Here is a 24705-nt window from a genome sequence, read left to right on the forward strand (position 1 = left end):
GACACATTCGCTGACACTAACCCCGCGTATTGTTTCATATCGCGTTACATAAAATCACACGCATAATCACATTTCCCTAAAACGATACACAAATAGACGGACGGAACGCAGTTTTAAAAGATTTTTTTGCTTGTCTCGGCTCGAGGCGGTGTTGCGCGGAGGATAATTTTTTTTTCCATTTCTTGGGCTCCGGTTGGCGGTTTTTTTCCCCGGAGTTTGTGCACGAGGTAAGTTTAGTTTGGGTCGGAGACGGATTGAAGGTTTTGTTGTTGGTTTTTCGGAGGATTTCTTGAATAATTTATCAGAAAAAATTATTTATATCTGTTATTTTGTTAATTAAATTTATTGAATTAAAAAAAATTATAAAAATTCTTTATTTCTTTCTGAATATATTTTTATATCTTTCTTTTTGTAAATCAATTATTTATTGCAAAAAAATGTAAATTTTCTTAAAATAGTTATTGAATTTATTTTTTATTTAATGACAAATTTTTTGGCCATAAATAACTTATTTTTATTATAGAAAAAAGAATATATTCTGAAGAATTTGTTTATTTTTGTCCATAAATAAATAAAATTTATTGAAGAAATGAGTAAAAATTTTGAAAAAATTATTTATTATTACTTAAATATATTTTTTATTTAATGACAAATTATTTTGCCCCTAAATAAATTGCTTTTATTATAGAAAAAAATAAATTTTCTGAAGAATTTGTTTATTTTAATCGTTAAATAAATTTAATTTGTTTTAGAAATGAGTAAAAATTTTAAAAAAAATATTTATTACTGCTTAAATATATTTTTAATTTAATGACAAATTATTTTGCCCTTAAATAAATTATTTTTATATTATGGAAAAATGTAAATTTTTTGAATAATTTGTTTATTTCTGTCATTAAATAAATTTAATTTGTTGTAGAATTTAGTGAAAATTCTGAAAAAAATATTTATTACTGCTTAAATTTATTTTTAATTTAATGACAAATTATTTTGCCCCTAAATAAATTGTTTTTTATTATAAAAAAGTAAAATTTCTGAAGAATTTGTTTAATTCTGTCCTTAAATAAATTTAATTTGTTGTAGAATTTAGTGAAAATACTGAAAAAAATATTTATTACTGCTTAAATTTATTTTTAATTTAATGACAAATTATTTTGTCCCTAAATAAATTATTTTTATTATAAAAAAAAGTAAATTTTCTGAAGAATTTGTTTATTTCTGTCCTTAAATAAATTTAATTTGTTGTAGAATTGATAAATAATTATTTATTACTGCTTAAATTAAATTAAATAATCCTTGCCCATAAATAATTTATATTTATTATAGAAAAAAAATAAATATTATAAAATATTTGTTTATTTTTGTCAATAAATAGATTAAATTTATTGCAGAAAACAAAAATAAATCAGTCATAAATAAAATTAAAGCTAAGAGATCGAGGTTTCCGAATCTGTATCGCAATCGACAATCGACTGATCGGCTCTCAAGTTACGTCGCACAAAATGAATGTGAATGTTGATAATAGTTGTGGTGGTACTTTATCAGTACCATGCTAAAAAATTATGGTATCGTCCCCACCGGAACATGGTGAACATGTTAACAGCGTTTCGGCGAGCGCGACATCCGAATCAGTCGCTTTCGATTTCTTACACACTCCGGCGGGCTCCGGGGTACCAAACGGTGCCGTACTATTATCATTGAGTGGCTTATCTAACGGAGGGGGTGATAAAATTTCGTTTCGATTGTCGAGATTCGGTCTCAGACATTTATTTATTTGGTGATTTACCGGTGGTGAGTTTTGTTGGAAACATGATGCAAAAGTGAGGTAAATTTTTCCAGTACTCTTCACTACTAATTTATAAAAATTATAATGAAAGAGAATTTTCAATGCTTTTCAAGTCAATTGGGTAAATGGAAACGTGCTTCAAAAATGAAAATATTTTTTTTAGTACCTTTGGTACTGATTCATATATGTTGTTTTTAAAAAATTATTTTTACGTTATTAAAATAATTCAAAGCATGTCACAAAACTGAAGAAAACTACTCTGTACTGTCTATGAAGTGAAGAAAATATTTTGAGTACTCTTTGGTACTGATTTATAGGTGAGACATTTTATGACAAAAGATAATTTATTTAATATTAATAAGGTGGTTAAGTCAATTAAATTATTGAAAATGATTTCAGTACTTTTCGGTACCGATTTATTGAAATGTGTATTTTCATTGTTTATCTAGAAATTTATTTAATGACCAAAACTTTAATCTTTTTTTGTGGTTTTTCAACATCTAAGAATCGATTATAGGTTGACTTGGTACTACTTCAGTTGTAGTTCTGATATAAACAAACCAATGGGTTCTTGTTACTATTTTAGTGAACCGTTGATCCAAAACATCCACCCTAGAAAAACCTTGGAAGGCCAATAAAACTGAAAAAATGGTACGGTACAAAATTAAACTTAAAGACAGTGAAAGTAAATTAACATTTATGTTTTTTTGTTGATATATTTCATAATATAACAGTTTTAATACTGGTCGATTACAAAAGTACTGGTAGTACTGTTTTAGGAATGAAGCGGTACCGTTTATTTTATTAGTTATTAAACGTTGAAGGAGATGAAATGCGGTTTCCACCTTGCAAAACCAAAATTGCAAGAAAAATAATGGTACCGTACCAAAATAAATCAAACACAGTGAAAGTAAATTAACATTTGTGCTGCATTCGATTGCATCACACAAAAATATTATTAAATAACTCCCGAGCAGGTTATAAAAGCAAAGGAAACTTACTGAGTGATCAAAATATTCGTTTGACGTCAGCACGAACCCCTTTCTTCGAGTTTACCTGAAACGATCTGGACCTAAGGTGACCGGTTCTCCGAGTCCTGTTTCAGCAACACTGAAGGAAGGAATTCGAGTGACTAGTCGCGCAATGGCTATAGAAAGTAATATCGGTTTTAGTTGATACGAAGATTCGGCTTCGCAGCTTTCACGTTTTATCCGCAATTTACCGCTGAACTTGACACGTTTTAGATAAATTGAAGAACAGGCGGATAATTTCGTTACGTAATGGGCAGTGAAATTTTTCTGTCGAGTGTTAATTGAACGTTTCGCAGCATCCATCTAATCTCATTTTATTTTAATCTGCGTTATGTAATTAGAATGATTTTCTAAAACGGCAAAACTAATCAGGATGTTTGCTTTATTTTTATTCTTTTCGGTTTTTTTCGTGCATCATCAATTTGCAGACTTTCAATTTGCACTTACAATTAAGACTATTTGTTTAGGGAGAATCCCCTTCCTAACTTGTACCCAAAAACTACAATTTAATAACTAAAGCAAACACAGCAGTTAAAAATATATAAAAATAAATGTGTGCTACTCTATCACTTTATTAGTTTCTAATTGGTGTTAATTACTTATACACAACTCCTACTTCATAAATTCGCAACAATTTCATAAATAATTTGAACCAGTTTTGTTTGACTTCAACAAAAACATAAAAACTAAACGCATAAAAGTAACAGTAATAATAAATATGTATAAAATTATGTAAATGCTCATTAATATTCGAAATTATCCGAACATAAATGTGTGTAATTTATTTAAAAATACATCACAAAACAATAATTACATTATTTTATAGTCTTCGAACTCAAATCCGTTAAATTTTTGTTTATTTTAAAACAATACGTATAAATTACAATCATTAAAAGCTCATTTTATCAATAACCTTTAATAATATGCAATTAATTAGATACAAATCAGAACGCAAGTGCACGTAATTAATTTGTATTGCATACGATTGAACTTGCATATTAAATAGTAACCAATAGAGTTCGATATGTTTGTTCTTCCTGTATTTTCTTTTCTAGAATAAAGCTTAATTATAGAATTGTTGTGGGGGAAAGTCAATTTAAAATTGGATGTTTAAAAGGCAACGGAACGAATAAATACAATACAGTCCATAGAAAGTAAATAATGAATTATGTTTTTATGTTTTAGTGCACTACTAAAGAAGATTACTGTAAAAATGTCTTCTTAACACTTTATAATATACCCTTTTGATTTTAAAGTTTAAGAGTCTTGTCCTTATTTTTTTATCTTTTAAGGTGAAGTGTAAATTACAACTATAAAATAAAACAGAATTGGTTAAAATCCATAATATTATTAACAACTTTATTGCAGATGCCAATAAAAATTTGAAAGTTTTTTATGAAATAAAAAGCATTAAATAAGTCACTAAATGGTAAAATAGTCAGTCAGAAGTTTGTACATTTTTACGTTTGTTTTGGAACCATTTAATTACCCACTGAAGCAGATTCCTGTAAAAATGTCTTCTTCATAATGTGTGAAATAAGTAATTTAGATTTTAATGTTTAAGAGAATTGCCAATTTATTTATATCTGATGAAATAAAATGAAATCAATAAAAACACACTAAAACTAAAGTTTATATATTTATTTTGATACCTTTTTGTTACCTATTAAAGTAGATTCCTGTAAAAATGTCTTCTTAATAATAGGTCAAATAAATAGTTTAGATTTTAAAAGTCCTAAAGGTAGTTTTGTTTGTTGTTTTAAAATTAATTATAAATAGATTTAAGAAAACTAAAAAATAGAACAAAATTTGTTAAAAATCAACGCCTTATCAACAACTTTACTGCAGAGAAATGCCAATTTATATTTGATGAAATAAAAAGTAATAAATAAATAACCCAAGAGTAAAAGTTTGTACATTGTTTCGTTTATTTTGGCTCCAGTTGGTACCTACTAAAGTAGATTCCTGTAAAAAAGTCTTCTTAACAACCGGTCAGATTTTAAAGTTTAAAAGTCTTTCACCTAGTTTTGTTTAATGTCTTCTTAATAGTCGATTCATTTTATGAGTAATTGAACAATTTAATAACATATAACTAATGTGATATTAATCAGAACACAAACGCATGTATGTAATTCATATATAATCATAAACTGATACAGTTCGACTTGTGGGTTCTTCCTGTATTTGTCCGTCGATTGTAACAGTTGTGAAAGTGATAATTATATGAGACATTAATGAAAATATCAGCTAGACAATATTTTTTAATAATTTCAAAAGTTATTGATTGATTCATGGGTGATTTCTTCAAGACTGTTAAAGGTTACTGAAGCACTGCACTTTCTAAATATGCTTTCAGATTGTGTATTATCTTTAAAATGCCGTTCCAAGGTAACATTCTAAGAAAAACTCGCAATAAGTAACGATTCAATTAGTCTCGATTAAGCAGTAAAAATATCGTTTAAACAAATTTAACTTATAATAAAATAAAATTTATACGTCGTTCGATGGTCATTGCCTTAAGAAGTCGTTGTTTTTGACGAAATAAAAAGATGGATGGTTTCTGAAGTAGGTTCCTGTAAATGTTCCTTCCCTGCCCCCAATTTTTTGTTCGTCCAGTTGCACAAGCCAGAATTTATGTATCTGGTTATACAGAAAAAAAAATGGTTAAATTTAACATAAATAAATTCCACTGGTAGAAATTTCACGTTACAGAAGTGCAGCCGTGTTTAAATTGTGCAACCTGCAAACGTTGCACTTATATAATTTCCAGTCGGGCGACAAACGGAATTTTCTGCATTATCTAATAAATTGTGTCTGAGTCTTCGATTTTATTTCATTCTTTTTCCTTCGAATTATTATCCAAACCGTTTTTGCGTAACCGTCGAAAAGTGCCATTAAACATGTTCATTGTGACATTCGTCGAAAAAATTTAATTGTTTTAATTAATGTACGTGTATCTGGGTTAGTGATATAACTCGAAAACGGCACCGAAACATGCACAGATCTTGTGTTAATTAAATTTTACTATTTTATAATACAATGGTCAGTTGGTTTTGCTGTTGGCTAATTGCTTTTTCATTTATTATCTGATCCATAATTACGTTTTACCGTATAATTATTGAAATAACATTCGGGACGTATAAATTCGATTTTGCAAGTTTTATTATTTGTAATTTGTACAAAGCTTTTTTTTCGTTAACTCGTGCTCTATCGTGTGTAACACACACACACACACACACACCAAATCATTAAATTAATTTAAAGTTTAATAAACCCAATCGCGACTAATTGAATTGTTACTTAAACCTGCATTCGTCTTAAAATGTTACCTTGAAACAAAATTCCTAGCAATCTGAAAACACAGCTAGAAAGTTCAGTTTTTAATCGTTGACAATCATCAAAGTGAACGCCCAAACAAATTCAACTTTGAGACCATTATAAAAGTGCTGTTCCATGCATGTTTCATAAAATTATCACTTTCACAACTACAAACAAATACAGGAAGAACCGACAAGTCGAACTGTATCAGTTTAGGTTGGCACGAATACATTAAATACGTGCATTTATGTTCTGATTAACATCAGATTTGTTACATATTATTAAATTGTTCAGTTGCTCGTGAAATGGACTGGGCGTTAAGAAGACATTATTACAGGAATCTGCTTTAGTAGGTAATACAATGTTGTCTGATTTACTGTGTTTTATTTATCCCTTTTTGTTTAATTCAATTTAAATGGTTAAATGGTTAATTGTTAAGAAGTTATTTTTACAGGAATCTACATTAGTAGATCAAATGGTACCAACACAAACTTTTTTCCTATTCTCCTATTGAGTTGGTTTTATCTATTACTTTTTATTTCTGAGTGCAAAGAAGACTTTTTTTACAGAAATCTACTTTAGTGGGAAACTAAATGGAGTCTCTGAAACTTGATTAGACGTTGGACTTTTACTAATTCTGTTTTGGTGTTAAGTTCCCACAAACACGATTTATACTATTTTACCACGACAAACAAAACTACGTGCAAAGACCCTTTAACTGCCCATCCTAAAGAGTGTTTGTCCAAATTAACAGTCGTAAAATTCGAATTACGCACAAAAAAGAATCAACAACTCAGACAATATAATTGTTGGTTCGTGAAGCAATTTACACTTATTGATTACACATATTTGCGTCCAGATTAGTTTCCAATTTTAATGTGCATTAAGATAATCCGTATATTAATGCGAATTATGTGCATTCCGGTTCAGTTTTTGTGTATTGTGCTGATTGGTGCAAATATCCTTTAAGTGGGTGACTATAATATTTAACAAACTAACAGTTCACACCAATATTGATTGTTGAATTCCTATATTTCAATTTTTTTGCCTTATTTATTTTAATAATGACGCAAATGAGTGGTAGGTAGAAAAGAATTTTGGCCCGAAAGTTCCTCGTCTGTTTCAGTGTGAACGTCCTGAAATCCAGGTAACAAACTTCGTTCTTGATTTTAAAAACGAAATTCAGGTTTTGATATCACCTTGTTTTATGGAATTAACGACTACGTTTACGGTTTCTGTCAATTGTTATTTAGGGCATTGATAATTTTTATTACATCTTAAGACATTAATTACAGTTTAGCGGTAACATTTAACAAATTATGAAGGTTTGAATTTGTTTTAACCTTGTCACATGATTATTAATAATTAATTAACATTTCGTAGAACAAAATCTTTGATTAATTTTAGATTATTTAATATTTAATGATATTCTTTGCATAATATGTGTTACATTCGATATATCTTATCACATTTATGATAAATAATGCAACTTTATGTTTATATTCGAGATACAAGAAGAAATTTATGACTTATTTTGTTATTTGCTCTGAAACTTAGTTAATATTTACAGGAATATATTGTTTCATACATCAAAATAATTCCAAAATAATGAACTTTTTAACATTGACACAAAATTTATTATAAAATTTGTCGTTAATAAATGGTTCCCTCTTCCATTTAAATATACGAGAACAGAGGTATGACTTGTTTTGTTATTCCCTCTGTAACTTGGTTAATATTTACAGGATTATATTGTTTTATACATCAAAATAACTCTAAAACAACATTTTAAAATTGTCATCAGATTTATTAAAAAACTTGTCGTTAATAAATGATCCCTCTTCAAAGTTCCAATTAAATATATGAGAACAAATGTATGACTTGTTTTGTTATTTCCTCTATAACTTGGTTAATATTTATAGGATTATTTTGTTTTATACATCAAAACAATTCTAAAACAATGTACTTTTTAAAATTATTAATAGTTTTATTATAAAATTTGTTGTTAATAAGTAATTCCTTTCCAAATTTACTCCCCTTAATCTTATTTGATATTCAAAAGATCTTAACTTATATTACTATATATACTATTAAAATAATCTTTAATTAATGAATTTCTCAATAATCTTATTAGATTTATTAAGAAACTTGTCGTTTCGTTGTCTAATCCAAAGTTCCACAAAATATGCGAGTATAACGTAATGAAAAATGCATAAACAAGCAATATTTAAGATGATATTACATAAAATGTTCGTATCGTTGGTGCGTTTTCGAAAATGGAAAGTCAGTTATGTCACTCAGTGCGTAACACATGCAATTTTTACGTTTTCAGAGATCCACGATTCCACTGTCCGATTGCGACATTATTGTTTCTTCTGTATGAATGAAAGGCCGAGTTGGGGCTTTTATTATAATATTATTGGTAATAAATAGAATTTAAACTATTATTAAGGTCAGTTGAACGCCAGATGGTTAATGGAAAACCGTGCCATTTTTGCACTGGGCAGCGTACTTGCATTTGCTTTGGGAAAGTGTTGAAATTTATTAAGTTTTTCAAGTAGGATAATTATATAATTAGTTTGGAATAATAATGGTTTTGTAATGTGGATAATACATAAAACGGTACGGGGGGTTATGTAAATCTTCATCTGAACGTTTACAAACGTTTCCGTTCTAATGTATTCAAAAATATTCGTCCGTTCAATAAAATATTTCAAGGTATTAATCAATGACAAAATTAGTTCATTAAATGTTAAGCGTTTTTTAGGCTTGTTAATGGTTGTTTGTTGTCTGTTGTGCATTTAGACAGACAATAAAGGAGTACATTAGTTAAAAATAACAATCGATTTTAGTAATATAAAGCAGACCTTGCAGTCTCAAGTGCATCCACCAAAAATGTAAATGATTAAAATAATTAGGAAAAAAAAAAATAAAATGACTGTGATTAATGTCACGTCATCGTCCGCCGACTCAGATAATTAGCACAATTTGCCTCACTTGATTTTTCCTAAAACTTCACAGTGTGTTCGTGTGTTCTTGCATTTTATAATGACTGCTTAGGAAATAGTCGTAAGACAACACGACATTTATTTTATTATTATTTTTGCTTTTAAATGTTGCGAAACTACGATAATTCCTTTATTGCGTGGGACTCACCAAATATCATATCAATGCTACTTTAAAGCTCAATTACTTTGGAACAGCAAGGTTTACTTCAAATCTATTAACAAATTTAAAAATTATAATAATTTAAGATTATTTTGATATAATATATAAGTTATTCCTGTCAATATTAAATAATTTACAGAGGGAATAACAAAGTAAGTCGCACATTTGTTGTCGTATATCTAATTGGAACTTTGAAGAGGGATTATTTATTAACATGAAGTTTTATAATAAATTTTAGGACAATTATATAAAGTATCTTGTTTTAGAATTGTTTTGATGTATAAAACAAAATAATCCTGTAAATATTAACCAAGCTACAGAAGATATAACAAAACAAGTCATACTTTTGTTCTCGTTTATCTAATTGGAACTTTGAAGAGGGATTATTTATTAACATGAAGTTTAATAATAAATATTAAGACAATTTTATAAAGTATATTGTTTTAGAATTGTTTTGATGTATAAAACAAAATAATCCTCTAAATATTAACCAAGCTACGGAGGATATAACAAAAAAGGTCATATCTTTGTTCTCGTACATCTAAATGAAACTTTGAAAGGGAACCATTTGTTAACAACAAGTTTTATAATAAATTTGACAACAATTTTAAAAAGTACATTATTTTAGAATTGTTTTGATGTATAAAACAATATAATCCTGTAAATATTAATAAGGAAATAACAAAATAAGTCATACATTTGTTCTTATATATTTAATTGAAACTTTGAAGAGGGATCATTTATTGACGACAAGTTTTATAATAAATCTGATGCCAATTTTGAAAAGTACATTCTCGTAGAATTTTTTTGATGTAAATGTTAATGTAATCCTGTAAATGGCAGCCAAGTTACAAAGAGGTTAACAAAGTAAGTCATAATTCTCTAATGCAAATTCGAAGTGGAGTTGCATAAAAACGACAAGTTGTACAACAAATCTGATTACAATCACGAACGAAAAAAAAAATACAATAAATCATCATTATTTTGACACCCAAAACGACTCAATCTCATAAATATTAAGAAAGTGATGATTACGAAACGATTTTGGCGATAATTGCGAAAGTGTCCTCGCATCCGTAAACATTCGGTCGCGTGGACTCAGTTCAGGTTTGTCGGGAGGTCAAAAATCGGGAAACGCAAATACGTCGGATTTATGATAATGTCCATATATAATAAAATCTCTCATGGGGTCAATGCTGCTTCGGATCGTCTTAATTCCGACGAATGAATTAAAAACAAAAAATCCATTCAACCTTGATACTACTTTGGTGTGCGCTAAAAACCCGAACAAACACCGATTAAAGATTATCGGTGTTATCTATGGTCATGGTGAAAAAATCAATGTCGTTTCGCCACTGAAGTAATCTTGGAAATTGTACGTAATTAATAATTGGTCATTTGTGGAGGAATATTCGTGTAATAGACGCATAATTTCAAAGGCAACGTTGGTCCTTGATTCCTCAATTATCTCGTTGATTAACGGTTCATCTGGTAATTATAATATTTGTTCAAAAAAATTGACCGTCTACTGTTTATGTTCCAGTTTATAGTTAGAAATAAATGACAAAAGTTCATTCATGAATCGATCCGATTGTCTATTCAAATCGGGATTAATTAATTTGAATAGATGTTATTTAAATTAATTCTGTAAACGTCTTTCAATTCAGCCTTGACATTGTGGCAGTATATATAGTATAGTTTTTTTTCTCAGGAAATTTGTACTAGTTGTTTTGATTTACATAATCCCAAAAATTGTTTAATTTTTGACGTTTTAATCGTGGTTTTTGTTTTTAATGAAAATCAATTATTGCCAAACTTTTACTCGTCTGTTCGATAATATAGAAAATAATATTTACTGGAAGCACCAACGTTCAAAAACACAAGTCATTATTAATAAAATATCCATCGATAATTGAAAATTGCTAATTAAATTATTAAATTTACGATCAATAATTATCTAAGTGAGGGATAAAAACCTGTTTACAGTTAGAGGATTTATAAATAGTATAAATTTATGTAGATTTATAGGTTCATTAACAATAAACAACATCAATTTCATAATAAATACTATAATGGATTTAATCATTACATAAAAATGTGAACCAGTTATCCTACATCCAATGCAACTTTAAAGAAAGATTATTTATTACTGACAAATTTTACTAAAAAACTAATGACAAATTTAAAAAGTACATCGTTTTGGAATTATTTTGACGTACATAATGATAAAATTCTTTAAAAATCAACCAAAATATACAGAGAATAACCAAATAAGTCACAAATTTATTCTCGCAGATCTTGTTGGATGTTTGTAGAGGAGTAATTTATTAATAATATTAATCTGATGGCAAATTTAAAAAGTACATTATTTTAGAATTAATTTTGATATACAAAACAATTTAATCCTGAAAATATTAACCAAGTTACAGGGAAAATAACAAAACAAGTCAATTGGACTTTTGAAAGTTGATAATTTATTAACGACAAGTTTTATAATTAATCTGATGACAATTCTAAAAAGTACATTGTTTTAGAATGATTTTGATGTATAAAACAATATAATCCTTTAAATATTAGCCAAGCTACAGTGGGAATAATAAAACAAGTCAAACATTTGTTCTCGTACTGTTAATTGAAACTTTGAAGAGGGATCATGTATTAATGACAAATTTTATAATAAATCTGATGACAATTCTAAAAAATACATTGTTTTAGAATAGTTTTGGTGTATAAAAGAATATAATCCTGTAAATATTAGCCAAGTCACAGTGAGAATAATAAAACAAGTCAAACATTTGTTCTCGTACAGTTAATTAGAATTGGACAATTCTAAAAGTTACATTATTTTAAAGTAGCTTTGATGTATAAAATAATATAATCCTGTAAATATTAATCAAGCTACACAGGGAATGACATACATTTATTTTCGCACATCTAATTGGAACTTTGAAGAGAGATCACTTAATAACAACAAGTTTTATAATAAATCTGATGAGAATTTTAAAAATTAAATTGTTTTAGAATAGTCTTGATATATAAAACAATATAATCCTGTAAATATTAATTCAGTTACAAAGGGAATAACAAAATAAGTCATACATTTTTCTTGTACATATAATTGGAACTTTAAAGAGAAATCACTTAATAACAACAAGTTTTATAATAAATCTGATGACAATTTTGAAAAGTGCATTGTTTTAGAATTGTTTTAATGTATAAAACAATATAATCCTGTAAATATTAACTAAGCTACAGAAGGAATAAAAAACAAGTCATGCACTTGTCCTTCTATCTCGAACGTACCTTTGAAAACAAATCATTTATTAACGACAAGTTTTATAATAAACATTTTTTATGCACAAATTAACAAAAAGATGCAATGTTACAGACCAGTTAATTATGCTAATTAAAGTATCATTATCAGTAAGTAATTACAATTGTGTGAAAAACTCAATCTTTATTAAACACACAATAATTATTATTAAATTGTAACAAAAACTCCTATTAATAATGCATAAAAGGAAAAGATTTATTAGATTCCCTCACGTTTTTTTTTTTTATATAAGGAGAGCACAAACGGACAGGTCGCAGTCCACGTTCGTATTTGCGTCAGCGAACGAAATAATTTATACGTCGAATAATTGTCCAGGACGAAAACAATTCCCAGGAAGCGTTTTTAATTGATCGCGGCCGTAACGTGAACGGCACGTCGCAATTTACGATCATTATTACAATTAAAGATCGATAATCGATTCGAAATCGATGCGAGATGCGATCGTAATTGACAAAGTCCGATTTTCGAGGCCCCCTTTTCTCGTTTAATTGCCGTCATTTCGCAAAACCGACGACCTACGATGCAAAAGTGTGTCTTTACGCCGGTTTTGACCCATTGATCGGGAAAATTGACGGTCTGCCGTTTCCTACGTTGTGCCTTAGAAAGTACGAGGGGAAACACAAGAAATTAACCAGAAATGATTGTTTTTCGCCAAAGGTCGACGGACACCGTAAATTCCGATGCGAGTTACAAAAATAGCGACAATAAAAACCCGCCGGTTAATTATTACAAGTTCAAGGCGCCGTTTCGCGTGAAAATTGGATAAAACGTGGGAGTTATTATTCCGCAAAATCGGACAACTAATAAATAAAACTGAGCTACCGTGGTAAACGTTAGAAAGCAACGAAACCGATACGTTTCCTTATTTGTACAGCAGAAATGCATTAAAATGTGCTAATTATGTGTTTGCTTATTGCAGGGGCCGAAGACTAAGATGAAATTCCACCATTACTTCCGGATCACACAGTATGCGAGGTCTCAGATCCGCCCTGAGGGCGGTCAGCAAAACAATAAAGAGGGCGTCCCGATACAGATGCTCATTTCGCAATCTTTTGATTGCGGTAAGTCATTTACTTAACTCTGGCTCTAGACATGAACGTTCCACTCTACGTATCATGTAAATCAAGTTTCCAAGGGATGTTATTTATTTTAGAATTGTTTTAATGTATAAAACAATATAATCATGTAAATATTAACCAAACTACAGAAGGAATAAAACAATATGTCATACATTTGTTCTTGTACATCTAATTAGAACTTTGAAGGGAGGCCACTTCTTAATGACAAGTTTTATAATAAATCTGATGACAATTTTGAAAAGTACATTGTATTAGAATTATTTTGATGTTTAAAACAATATAATCCTGTAAATATTAACAAAGTTATAGAGGAAATAAGAAAACAAGTCATACATTTGTTCTTGTACATCTAATTAGAAGTTTGAAGAGGAATTACTTATTATCGACAAGTTTTATAATAAACCTGATAAAAATTTTAAAAAGTACATTGAATTAGAATAATTTTGAAGTATAAAATAATATAATCCTGTAAACATTAACCAAGCTACAGAGAGATTAACAAAACAAGTCATACATTTGTTCTCGTAAATCTATTCCGAACTTTGAACAAGGATTACTTATTAACGACAAGTTTTATAATAAACCTGATGACAATTCCAAAAAGTACATTGTTTTAGAATATATTTTATGTATAAAACAATGTAATCCTGTAAACATTAACCAAGTTACAGAGAGATTAACAAGACGAGTCATACATTTCTTCTCGTACATTTAATTGGAACTTTGAAGAAGGATTACTTATTAACGACAAGCTTTATAATAAATCTGATGATAATTATAAAAAGTACATTGTTTTAGAATAGCTTTGATGTATAAAACAATATAATCCCGTACAAATTAACCAAGCTACAGAGAGATTAACAAAACAAGCCATACATTTGTTCTCATATATCTAATTCGAACTTTGAAGAAGGATCACGTATTAACAACAAGTTTTATATCATATCTGATGACAATTCTAAAAGGTACATTGTTTTAGAATAGCTTTGATGTATAAAACAATATAATCTTGTAGAAATTAACCAAGCATTAGAGAGATTAACAAAACAAGTCATACATTTGTTGAAGAAGGATTACTTATTAACGACAAGTTTTATAATAAATCTGATAACAATTCTAAAAAGTACATTGTTTTAGAATTGTTTTGATGTATAATACAATACTATCTTGCGAATATTAACCAGTATACAGAGGTACTCATAAACTACTACTATTAAACCACAATAACAATTTAGAATTTAGGAATTGAAATTAATTTCAATATTGTATAAAGCATTTAATTTGCAATAAAAAGAGGCTTATGGTTTTTATATGCTTGTGTACTGTGATGAGTAAATTTGACATTGAATCGGAGATTTTTGTGAATTATACAATAGGAAAATGTAGAAATCGTTTTGTTTGATTATCGCACCGAGAGCAAAGAGAAAACACATCGAGTCAAGGTTCGGATTTTTATATAACGTTGCGTTTGCGGGTTGCCACACCGCATAAACCGGATACAGTACAAGAAATTGCACATTTTTCCACATTTTTCGAAACTGACTGACTGACAGATCCATTTTTGAAACGCGTCCAAAGTTGGCCACAATTTAATGGTGAACACACGTAATGGACTCATGCGAATCGATAAACACTGTAACGACTAATTAAATGCACAACAAACATCGACGCCAATTAAATGTTAGAAAAAAATGTTTTCGCACTATTATAACTATTTATAAAAATGTCGTTTTCCTAATTCGTTGTAAAAAAACGTGTCTGGTAAAAATAATTTCAGCGCACTCATAAATATTCAACCAGTCTAAACGAAATCGAATATGCATCTGAATATCTAGGTCTTCGAGTATGCAAATTTTTTTGGTTAAACTATTGCATAATTGTTGTTTTAAAAATATGTGTTTTGTTAATTTAACACGTGTCGTTCATTGGATTTTAAAAAGAATATTTTTTTAGAATTTTTTTGATGTATCAAACAATATCATCCTGTAAATATTAATCAAGTTACAGAGGGAATAACAAAATAAGTCATACAATTGTTCTCGTACATTTAGGTGAAACTTTGAAGAGGGAACATTTATTAATGACAAGTTTCATAATACATCTGATGGCAATTTTAAAAAATACATTTTTTTTAGAATTGTTTTGATGTATAAAACAAAATAATCCTGTAAATATTAACCAAGTTACAGAGGGAATAATAAAATAAGTCATACCGTTGTTCTCGTACATTTAATTGGAAGTTTGAAGAGGAATCATTTATTAATGACAAGTTTCATAATAAATCTGATAACAATTTTAAAAATTACATTGTTTTAAAATTGTTTTGATGTATAAAACAAAATAATCCTGTAAATATTAACCAAGTTACAGAAGGAATAACAAAATAAGTCATACAGTTGTTCTCGTACATTTAATTGGAAGTTTGAAGAGGACAAGTTTTATAATAAATCTGATAACAATTTTAAGAAGTACAGTATTTTAGAATTGTTTTGATGTATAAATCAATATAATCCTGTAAATACTAACAAAGTTACAGAGGGAATAACAAAACACAGAGATCATTTATTAACGACATGTTTTATAGTAAATCTAATGGCCATTTTAAAAAGTATATTATTTTAGAATTGTTTGTATATATAAAACAGTATAATCCTGTAAATATTAAGCAAGTTACAGGGGAATTGAAACTTTGAAGAGAGACTATATATTAAAGACAAACTTTACAATAAATGTGATGACACTTACATACATCTGAATATCTAGGTCTTCGAGTATGCAAATTTTTTATTTAAACTAATGTTAAACCATTGCATAATTGGTGTTACAAAGAATTCATTTTATCAGTGTTAACACGTGTCGTTTATTGGATCCTTCCACAGAGTCCACACAAAATTGTAATTATTTTACTGAATTTGAAAGTCATAAATTAATAAAATACTGTGAGATAATAAAAATGGACAAAACATGTAACGAACCAAGGTGAAAAATCGAATATTTTTACTCATATCGATGGTGATTGCCCAACACTTATCACCTTCGAGAGACGATGCAAATTTATGAAGTCGAAAGATCGAATGAGAAAAAAATTCGTAGCAACGTTACAATGTCAAACGGATTCTGTTTAGAAGTGGGGACGCACTACACCGCACAATCGAACCACGAAATTATTAATTAAATCTGATATTTCAGGTCAAGGAGTCCGATAGGATTTGATTTATTTTATGGGCGTTTTGCAGGTCGCCTGGGATATGTGTTGATGGGCATTTTCACGCTGGTCATCGGTATTATCTTGTCCTCGGTGCCGTGGGTCGATTACGTCATACTACAGGTATGGGAAAAACAGTTTTCCAACCCCGAAAAACCTCAACATTGATTGACATTAACCTTGCAGAACCTGAAATTGTGGAACGGCTCGCTCAGCTTCCAGTATTGGCAGAAACCGGGCGTGATACGACTGACGAAGGTTTACATTTTTAACGTGACCAATCCGGACACCTTTTTGAACGATGGTGAAAAGCCCAGACTGCAGGAAATTGGACCCTTTGTTTACAGGTCAGTATCTACATTATATGTTATATTTAAATGAAAATGGGTCAGCTTGTTGCGACACCTAGCATTGAAAACTACCTTGGAAACACATTCTTGTCTGTGAACCTCGCTTTAGGAGCGTTTACGTATGGTGTAAATCAACCTTTAAATTATTTTCAAAATTTTTGAGGGATTCTTTTTGTTACCGTTCTAATATTTTGTTTCAAGGTTTAACTATTAGTTCATTCCTATTTTTACTATACAGGGTGATTCAAATAATGCTCATTGTCCTAAGTGTACATTAAATATTTAGTAAATTCTCTGTTATATTCATTTTATTTATGCCAAATATTTATACCAACTGAAAGGTTTTTTAATATTCAATTTACTTATGCTAAAACATACATTCTATTGAAAATAACAAAGTTTAAGTTCCACAAAATTAAACGTAAATAATGAACAACTTGTATAAAATTTGGAAGTGCTAATAATGGCTCCTTATAGAATGGTTCTTGGCTAATGAGTATGACAAGGCATTAAAATTGGTGGTTTTACAGACATTTAAGTTAGACCATCAATCAGTCAAAAATTTCAAATCAATACCTTTTTTTGTTCTCTGCAAACTTATAATAGATATGTTAGATGAATCACCCTGTATATTCTAAGATTGTATTTAACTTCTTATATTCCTATAGTGTTTATTGCTGAACAAGTAGAACATTTTATTATATTTTAAGAAATCAATTTAAACATATACTTAATAATACAAGTTACTTATAAATCTGATACCTTACTGTAAACCTTACTTTAGCAATTGACATAATTGATTACGTATTATGTAAATCAAGCTTCGAGTTATGAAAATATGTGTTTACCTAACCTAAAAGTAACCTAACCTATCCACCTATCGTAACTTAATCTAATCTAACCTCTCTTTAGCAATTGACATATTGTGTGGATCAAGCTTCGTGTTAACCTAACCTAACCTAACTTAACCCAACCTAACTTAATCTAACCTAACCTAACCTAACCTAACCTAACCTAACTTAACCCAACCTAGTCTAGCCTAGTCTAACCTAACCTAACCTAACCTAACCTAATCTAACCAAATAATTAATGTACAAAAATCCTGTCCAAACAATTAAGAAAGACGATTAACAGTTGTGAAAAGTGAATTAAAGTTATAGAACTAAATAAACAAAAAAAAAACGTAGTGTGTCAAGAGATAATCTTGTCTGCTCGCTTCAATTACCGTACGAAACAATTAACCATTGCGAATTACCTTTCGATCGGTGCGTTTCGTCACAGTTACAAAACAACGTTTGATATTTCATCTCTTCGCAATTTTACTGCATGTTTCATAACGGACGTTTTCAGTGGCGTCCACATTACTCGAATACCGTTCTTACAACGAACTTACAAAAATTAAATGGATAATTAAAAATGATTCCCGTCAATGGATAAACGTTGGTGAAGTTCAATGTCGAATCTGAATCATCGGAATCCGGAAGTGGTGGCCGCAAATTCCCACAGCAAAAAAAATAAATAAATAAACAATACATATTGTAATTCGATTTGTAAGGCAAACGCCAAGGATAATGCAGCGTGTGCGCCTTTGGCAACGGCACCTGTTACACCGTACGTTCACCTTTCGGCGTCTAGACTCGACGCAGACGGATTTACTCTCGTTTTATTTACGACCTTTTCTGCGTAAAGTCGGACGTTAAGTTCTTGTGCGACGTTAGCGGCCCGTTTTGTCGGAATTGGGGTATGAAGTCGCCTTAAAGGCGAGGCACGAGAGAGTTGTTGTGAATTTATCAGGCGTAAAGTTTGAGTAAATCGATAAATTGATAATTTATCGGCAAGTTAAAAAGACAATGTACAATAAAGTAACATTTTTATGATTGTTTAAGATAGCGTTCTGGAACGTGGTTGCAAAAAATATGTGTTAACGATCTGGTTTTTGTTGTTGCAATTTTATTATGGCTCCTACACAGGTGCACGTACAAATTTAATTGAAAAAAGTTGGTTTTTAATGAGAATTATTTACTTTTTCTACAAAATTTCATTAATCTTAGTTGAAATTTGGTACTTTTTATCTTAAAAATGTTAAATTTTCAATTTTCTTACAAAATTTTAAACCTTGACAGTTGATATAGGATGAATGTTATCTTTAGAATGTGAATTATTTAATTTTAGTACTAAATTTAACTCTCCACTGTTGAAATTTGGTAAATTTTTTGTTAAAAATGTCAAATTTTCAATTTTCTTACAAAATTTCAAATCTTCAATAATATCGTAAATTTTATCTTTAAAATATTATAGAATTAATTTTCCTACAAAATTTTCATTTTCATAATTAAATTTCGACAGTTTTCATCTTTAAAATCTTAAATTATCAATTTTCTTACAAAATTTCAAATCCTCACAGTTGATTTATAAAAAATTTTATATTTAGAATGTGAAATATTTAATTTTTGTATTAAATTTTTCTCTTCCTAGTTAAAATTTCATAATTTTTATATTAAAAATGTTAAATTTTCATTTTTCTTAAAAAATCTCAAACCTTCACAGTTGATATATGATAAATTTTATCTTTAGAATGTGAATTATTTAATTTTTGTATTAAATTTTACTCTTCATAGTTGAAATTTCAAAATTTTTATATGAAAAAAGTTAAATTTTCAATTTTTTTACAAAATATCAAACCTCAACTGTTGATATATGGTAAATTTTATCTTTAGAATGTGAATTATTTAATTTTTGTACTAAATTTCCGTCTTCATTCAGTTTCATTATTGAAATTTGAAATATATATCTTAAAAATGTTAAATTTACAAATTTCTTAAAAAATTTCAAACCTTCACTGTTGATATTTGATAAATTTTACCTTTAAACTGTGAATTTTCTAATTTTCGTACTAAATTTTCCTTTTCATTATTGAAATTTGATATATATGTCTTAAAAATGTTAAATTTTCAAATTTCTTACAAAATTTCAAACCTTCCCAGTTGATATATACAAAATTTTAATATTTTAAGTTGAAATTCGATAATTTTTATATTTAAAATCTTAAATTATCAATTTTCTTACAAATTTTAAACCTTTATAGTGTCTAGAATATTTTATTTACGCGGATTGAAGCAAATATTGGTTAAAATCCATTAACAGGTCAACAATAAACAATAACTAATATTTTTTCACTATATTAATGCAGTGTTCTGGAACAATGATTGCAAGAACCACCTGTTAACAACCGAATTTATGTTGTTGCAACTTAATTAATGCACCACTTGTTCATTTACGTGTTAAAAACAATAACATTGTAAACAAAGCAAACAATTTTACGTCCAAATAATAAATCCGAAAGATGCCAAGGTGTAGAGTAAGTGTCGCGTGCGGCATCATCAAGAGTATCAGCATCTTTTGTTCCTGTACCAATTGTGTGTCACGGTCGCGCGATGCAATTCGGCTTTCAAAACTGCCAATTAAAAAAATTCGTACGTGCCAAACAGGGTCGGGGAACGTTCCTAACCCACTACGCCCGCGTCACCGTCTCTTCCCGTTTGCCGTTTACGTACGAAGTACTTCGACTCGGTGCCCCCGGGGGATGCATGAATCAGGTGCGACAGATAAATTATATAATAGGAGAAACTCGTTGCTCGAAGATCGAGACTTCGAGACTCGCAAGATGTTTTCTGTGTGTGTGTGTGTGACGACACACGTGTATTATGTAAAAAGGTGACGTTGTACATTTTTTGGACGGTTTCGTTTTACTTTGTGTGGTCGCACATCTCGGACAATGGCGTTTGTCAACATCGCCTCAGGCTCCACTTACAGCGATTTATTTATTATTCATTTGTGACACATTCACTAATGACTTAATTTTTGTACATTTTGCCGTGTTATGAAACTGAAATCGACTTGAACTTTAAGTAATTTGCATTTTTTTAGCTTGTTACAATAATTTACAACAAATTTAAAAATGATTATTCATGCATTTTATTAATTGGAGGTCATAATTGAAATTAATAGGAGTTTTGGTGATGAATAAAATCATGCCCTAAGGTGCCGAGGTCAATTTAGTTTTAGTTAAGTGTATTTAAATGAAAATTTTATGATAATTATCTTTTATTGTCAATATTTTGTTAATTATTTATCAAAATTGTCATAAATACTATTATTAGGCACTATAAATTATACTTCAAGGAACAAAAATAATCATTTTCTATGGCCTTAAATTATTTAACTCTCTTCCAACATTTAACCAATTTCTGTCTTGATTCTAAAGGGTTCTTTAATTGCTTATTGAAGTATTTAGGAGGTTTTAAACTGTATAAATAGTATACAAAATTGTTTAAAAACTTACAGAACAAATTTTAAATACTTGTATAACTGTTTAGGATCTTTTAAACTGTATAATTAGTGCACTAAATTGCTTAAAAACATTTACATTGATCCTAAGTGCTTGGAGAAGTGTTTAGGGAATTTTAAACTGTATAATTATTATACAAAAATTGCTTAAAAACTTCCAAGTCGATCTTAATTACTTGCAGAAGTATTTGGAAGCTTTTAAACTGTATAAGTAGTACACAAAATTGTTTAAAAACTTACAGGATAATCTTAAATGCTTGAATAACTGTTTAGGAACTTTTAAACTATATAATTAGTCCACAAAATTGCTTAAAAACAATTACAATGATTCTAATTGCTTGGAGAAGTGATTAAGAAGGTTTAAACTGTATAATTAGTGTACAAAATAGTTTAAGAACTTTCCCAACGTCCTTAAATATGCACAGAATTAGTATATTACTATATGTAAGAACCTTCCTAACGACCTTCAGTATATACAGAATTGGTTACAAAATGGTCAATTGTATAACTGTTAAATACATTTCGAGAAACCCAAAATATAATTATTTCTTCCTTCTTAGAAATTATATAACTTTCCTCTAATATTAAACCAATTTCCTGTAATAAAAAAAAATGTATTAAACAAACATTTCTTTTTCCAAAAACCAATATTAGCTCGTTAATAACACGTGTACACATAATAACAATTAAATAAAAATCAATGGTGTAATAATTGTGGGTTTGCGGATAAAAAAAAAGGCAGCCTGATTTAAAAGATTTCGATGCCGTTCTAGTTTTACGGTTTCCTCCTGCAGCACATTTCACTCTTGTGCAACAAAACGAAACATTCGGATCGTTTAAAAGAACTTGCTCGGCATTATATAACATTTCTTTTTAATTCGTTCTCGCCATAACTTTGAAACCGCTCTTTTGTCCGTTCCTAAACAGATGGCGAAAAATTTTGCAGTATCATAATTGGAATGAGGCTTTTTCTTAGTTTAGACTTTCGTTTAACTGGTGGCAAACAATAACACAAAAGGTTTTGTTTGCTGTGGTTGAAACGTGAATAAAAATATGCATTATCGTTTGTAAGCCTAAAGAAATTAACTGGTTTCTAACATTCTTGTAAAGGTCATATGAAAGCAATTCCAATTTTCAGGGAGGAGATGGAAAAGGTGAACATCAAATTCCACGACAACGGCACTCTGACCTACCAGCACAAGAAAATCCTCCAGTTCGTGCCAGAACTGTCCGTCAACAAAGACCAGAAAATAACAGTGCCGAACATCCCCCTCTTAACTCTATCCACTTATTCGAATACACTTGGTTACTTCATTCAAAAGACAATATCAGTTTTATTGAGTCTCGGAAAGTTCAAACCGTTCGTCACAATCACGGCGGACGAATTGGTTTTCGGGTACGAAGACAAGTTGGTGGCCCTAGCCCACCAGTTCTACCCGAAACGCAAACGTCCCATGTCCAAAATGGGGCTGTTAATCAACGTAAGCCACTTTAACCATCACAATTTTATGCGTATTAATTTGAGAATGTTGCAGAGAAACGGCACGTTGAACGAAGTACACACGATTCACACCGGAATGAAAGGAATGCACGAGTTTGGACTGTTGGACCGCCTCAATGGGGACACGAAACTGCCCTATTGGAATGACGCGCCGTGCAACGCCTTGCAGGCGAGTGAGGGCTCGTTTTTCCCACCCAGATACTTCACTAAAAAAGACCTGTTGCATATTTACGACAAGGATTTGTGCAGGATTATGCCGCTGCAATACAGAGGACCGATGACCAAGCATGGTATATCCGTTGACATGTACACACCACCTGATACCATGTTTGAAAGCGTCGACAAGTACCCTGACAACAAATGCTATTGTCCTGGCAATGAGTTTTGCCCTCCAAAAGGGCTGCAGAACATTTCTCCCTGCCAATTTGGTACATATCTTGATAATTGTTGTTTCCAGTTTGTTATAATTGGTTGGTTGCAGATGCTCCCGTTTATTTATCCTTCCCACACTTCTTGGATGCTGATCCGGAACTCCTCAGTGGTTTCCAAGGCCTTAACCCTCAGAGGGAGAAACACCAGTCGTATTTTAAAATACAACCAGTAATAAACAACGTTATAACTTTAACACTTTAAACTAATCGGATTTTTTTGTAGAAACTTGGAGTACCAATTGAAGGCAAGGTACGTGCCCAACTCAACCTCAAGGTAGACCAGGCACCTTACGTGTCAGCCGTCCAGAACTTTCCCAGCATAATCTTCCCCATCATGTGGGTGGAGGAGGTACCTAAACCCTTCAGTTACAACGTACAAAGTACTACTAATTCATTTTTAAGGGTATCGATGATGTGACGCCAGCAATAAGACGCTGGATGTACCTGGCAACGACGTTCGCAGACGTGGCCTGCCCACTGATGACCTACGGCTTCATATTCCTGGGCAGCTGCGTTCTAATAGGCGTCTTCATCAACACATACAAATCGCTGGTGTTCACCAAAGAGACAATAGAAGTGGGTATGAGGAGGCTGAGACGGGGCAGTCTGTACATCTCGCAGCCGCAGCTGAACAGGATGATCGGCAGGCGGGACACATACACGCTGTTGGACCTGCGGGAGGAAATCGAAGTCTGATTGTGTGACGGTGCAATTTTTTTTAGTGTTATAATTCATCCCCTCATCATATAGTTGACTTAATGAATTTTAGACTAGTCAAGTTGCTGATGAACGAGTTCATAAACGTGCGTCGGTTGATCGGATTCGTTGGATCATCGGTTTAGACATCCAATTTTGTTTTGTTTTGTTTTATTGCGACTGATTCCGTTAACCCTGATAATGGTACTACATTGTAGATTGTTACGAATTGCGCGAAAAATTGCTCAGCTAGATTTTATGGTATTTTGTATATATTTTTCTAATAAACGTATTTTTAAAATGGTTTTGTTTTACTTTGTACTCCAAAAATTTCAAAAACCAAATTTTGGATAGAGCGCCATCTATTTGTAAGTGGACGAACTAATACTTTTAAAAGATTTAGACACTGAAACTGGACTTCAGAAATTTTTTAAACTGACGAAGATTTTAAAATAAAAT

The 24705-nt window shown here is 30.0% G+C and overlaps 1 protein-coding gene across 4 annotated transcripts; it reads left to right on the forward strand.

The window, feature by feature from the left end:
* The first annotated feature begins 1664 nt into the window (after positions 1 to 1664).
* Positions 1665 to 24547, forward strand: LOC109597800 (scavenger receptor class B member 1). 4 transcript variants are annotated; one of them, XM_020013572.2, is made up of 9 exons: positions 1665 to 1825; positions 13557 to 13698; positions 16953 to 17044; positions 17108 to 17268; positions 22757 to 23099; positions 23154 to 23547; positions 23601 to 23719; positions 23774 to 23899; positions 23953 to 24547. In XM_020013572.2, exons 2-9 carry the CDS (start codon positions 13572 to 13574, stop codon positions 24244 to 24246), a joined length of 1656 nt encoding a protein of 551 aa, XP_019869131.1. In that variant the 5' UTR covers positions 1665 to 1825; positions 13557 to 13571; the 3' UTR covers positions 24247 to 24547. The 4 variants fall into 4 exon arrangements, with proteins under 4 accessions (XP_019869131.1, XP_049824854.1, XP_019869130.1 ...); XM_049968897.1 differs by having other exon boundaries at positions 1665 to 1820; XM_020013571.2 differs by lacking the exon at positions 1665 to 1825 and adding an exon at positions 2420 to 2437.
* Positions 24548 to 24705: the final 158 nt, after the last annotated feature.

The sequence above is a fragment of the Aethina tumida genome, chromosome 6 (genome assembly GCF_024364675.1).
Source record: "Aethina tumida isolate Nest 87 chromosome 6, icAetTumi1.1, whole genome shotgun sequence".
Classification (NCBI taxonomy): domain Eukaryota; kingdom Metazoa; phylum Arthropoda; class Insecta; order Coleoptera; family Nitidulidae; genus Aethina; species Aethina tumida.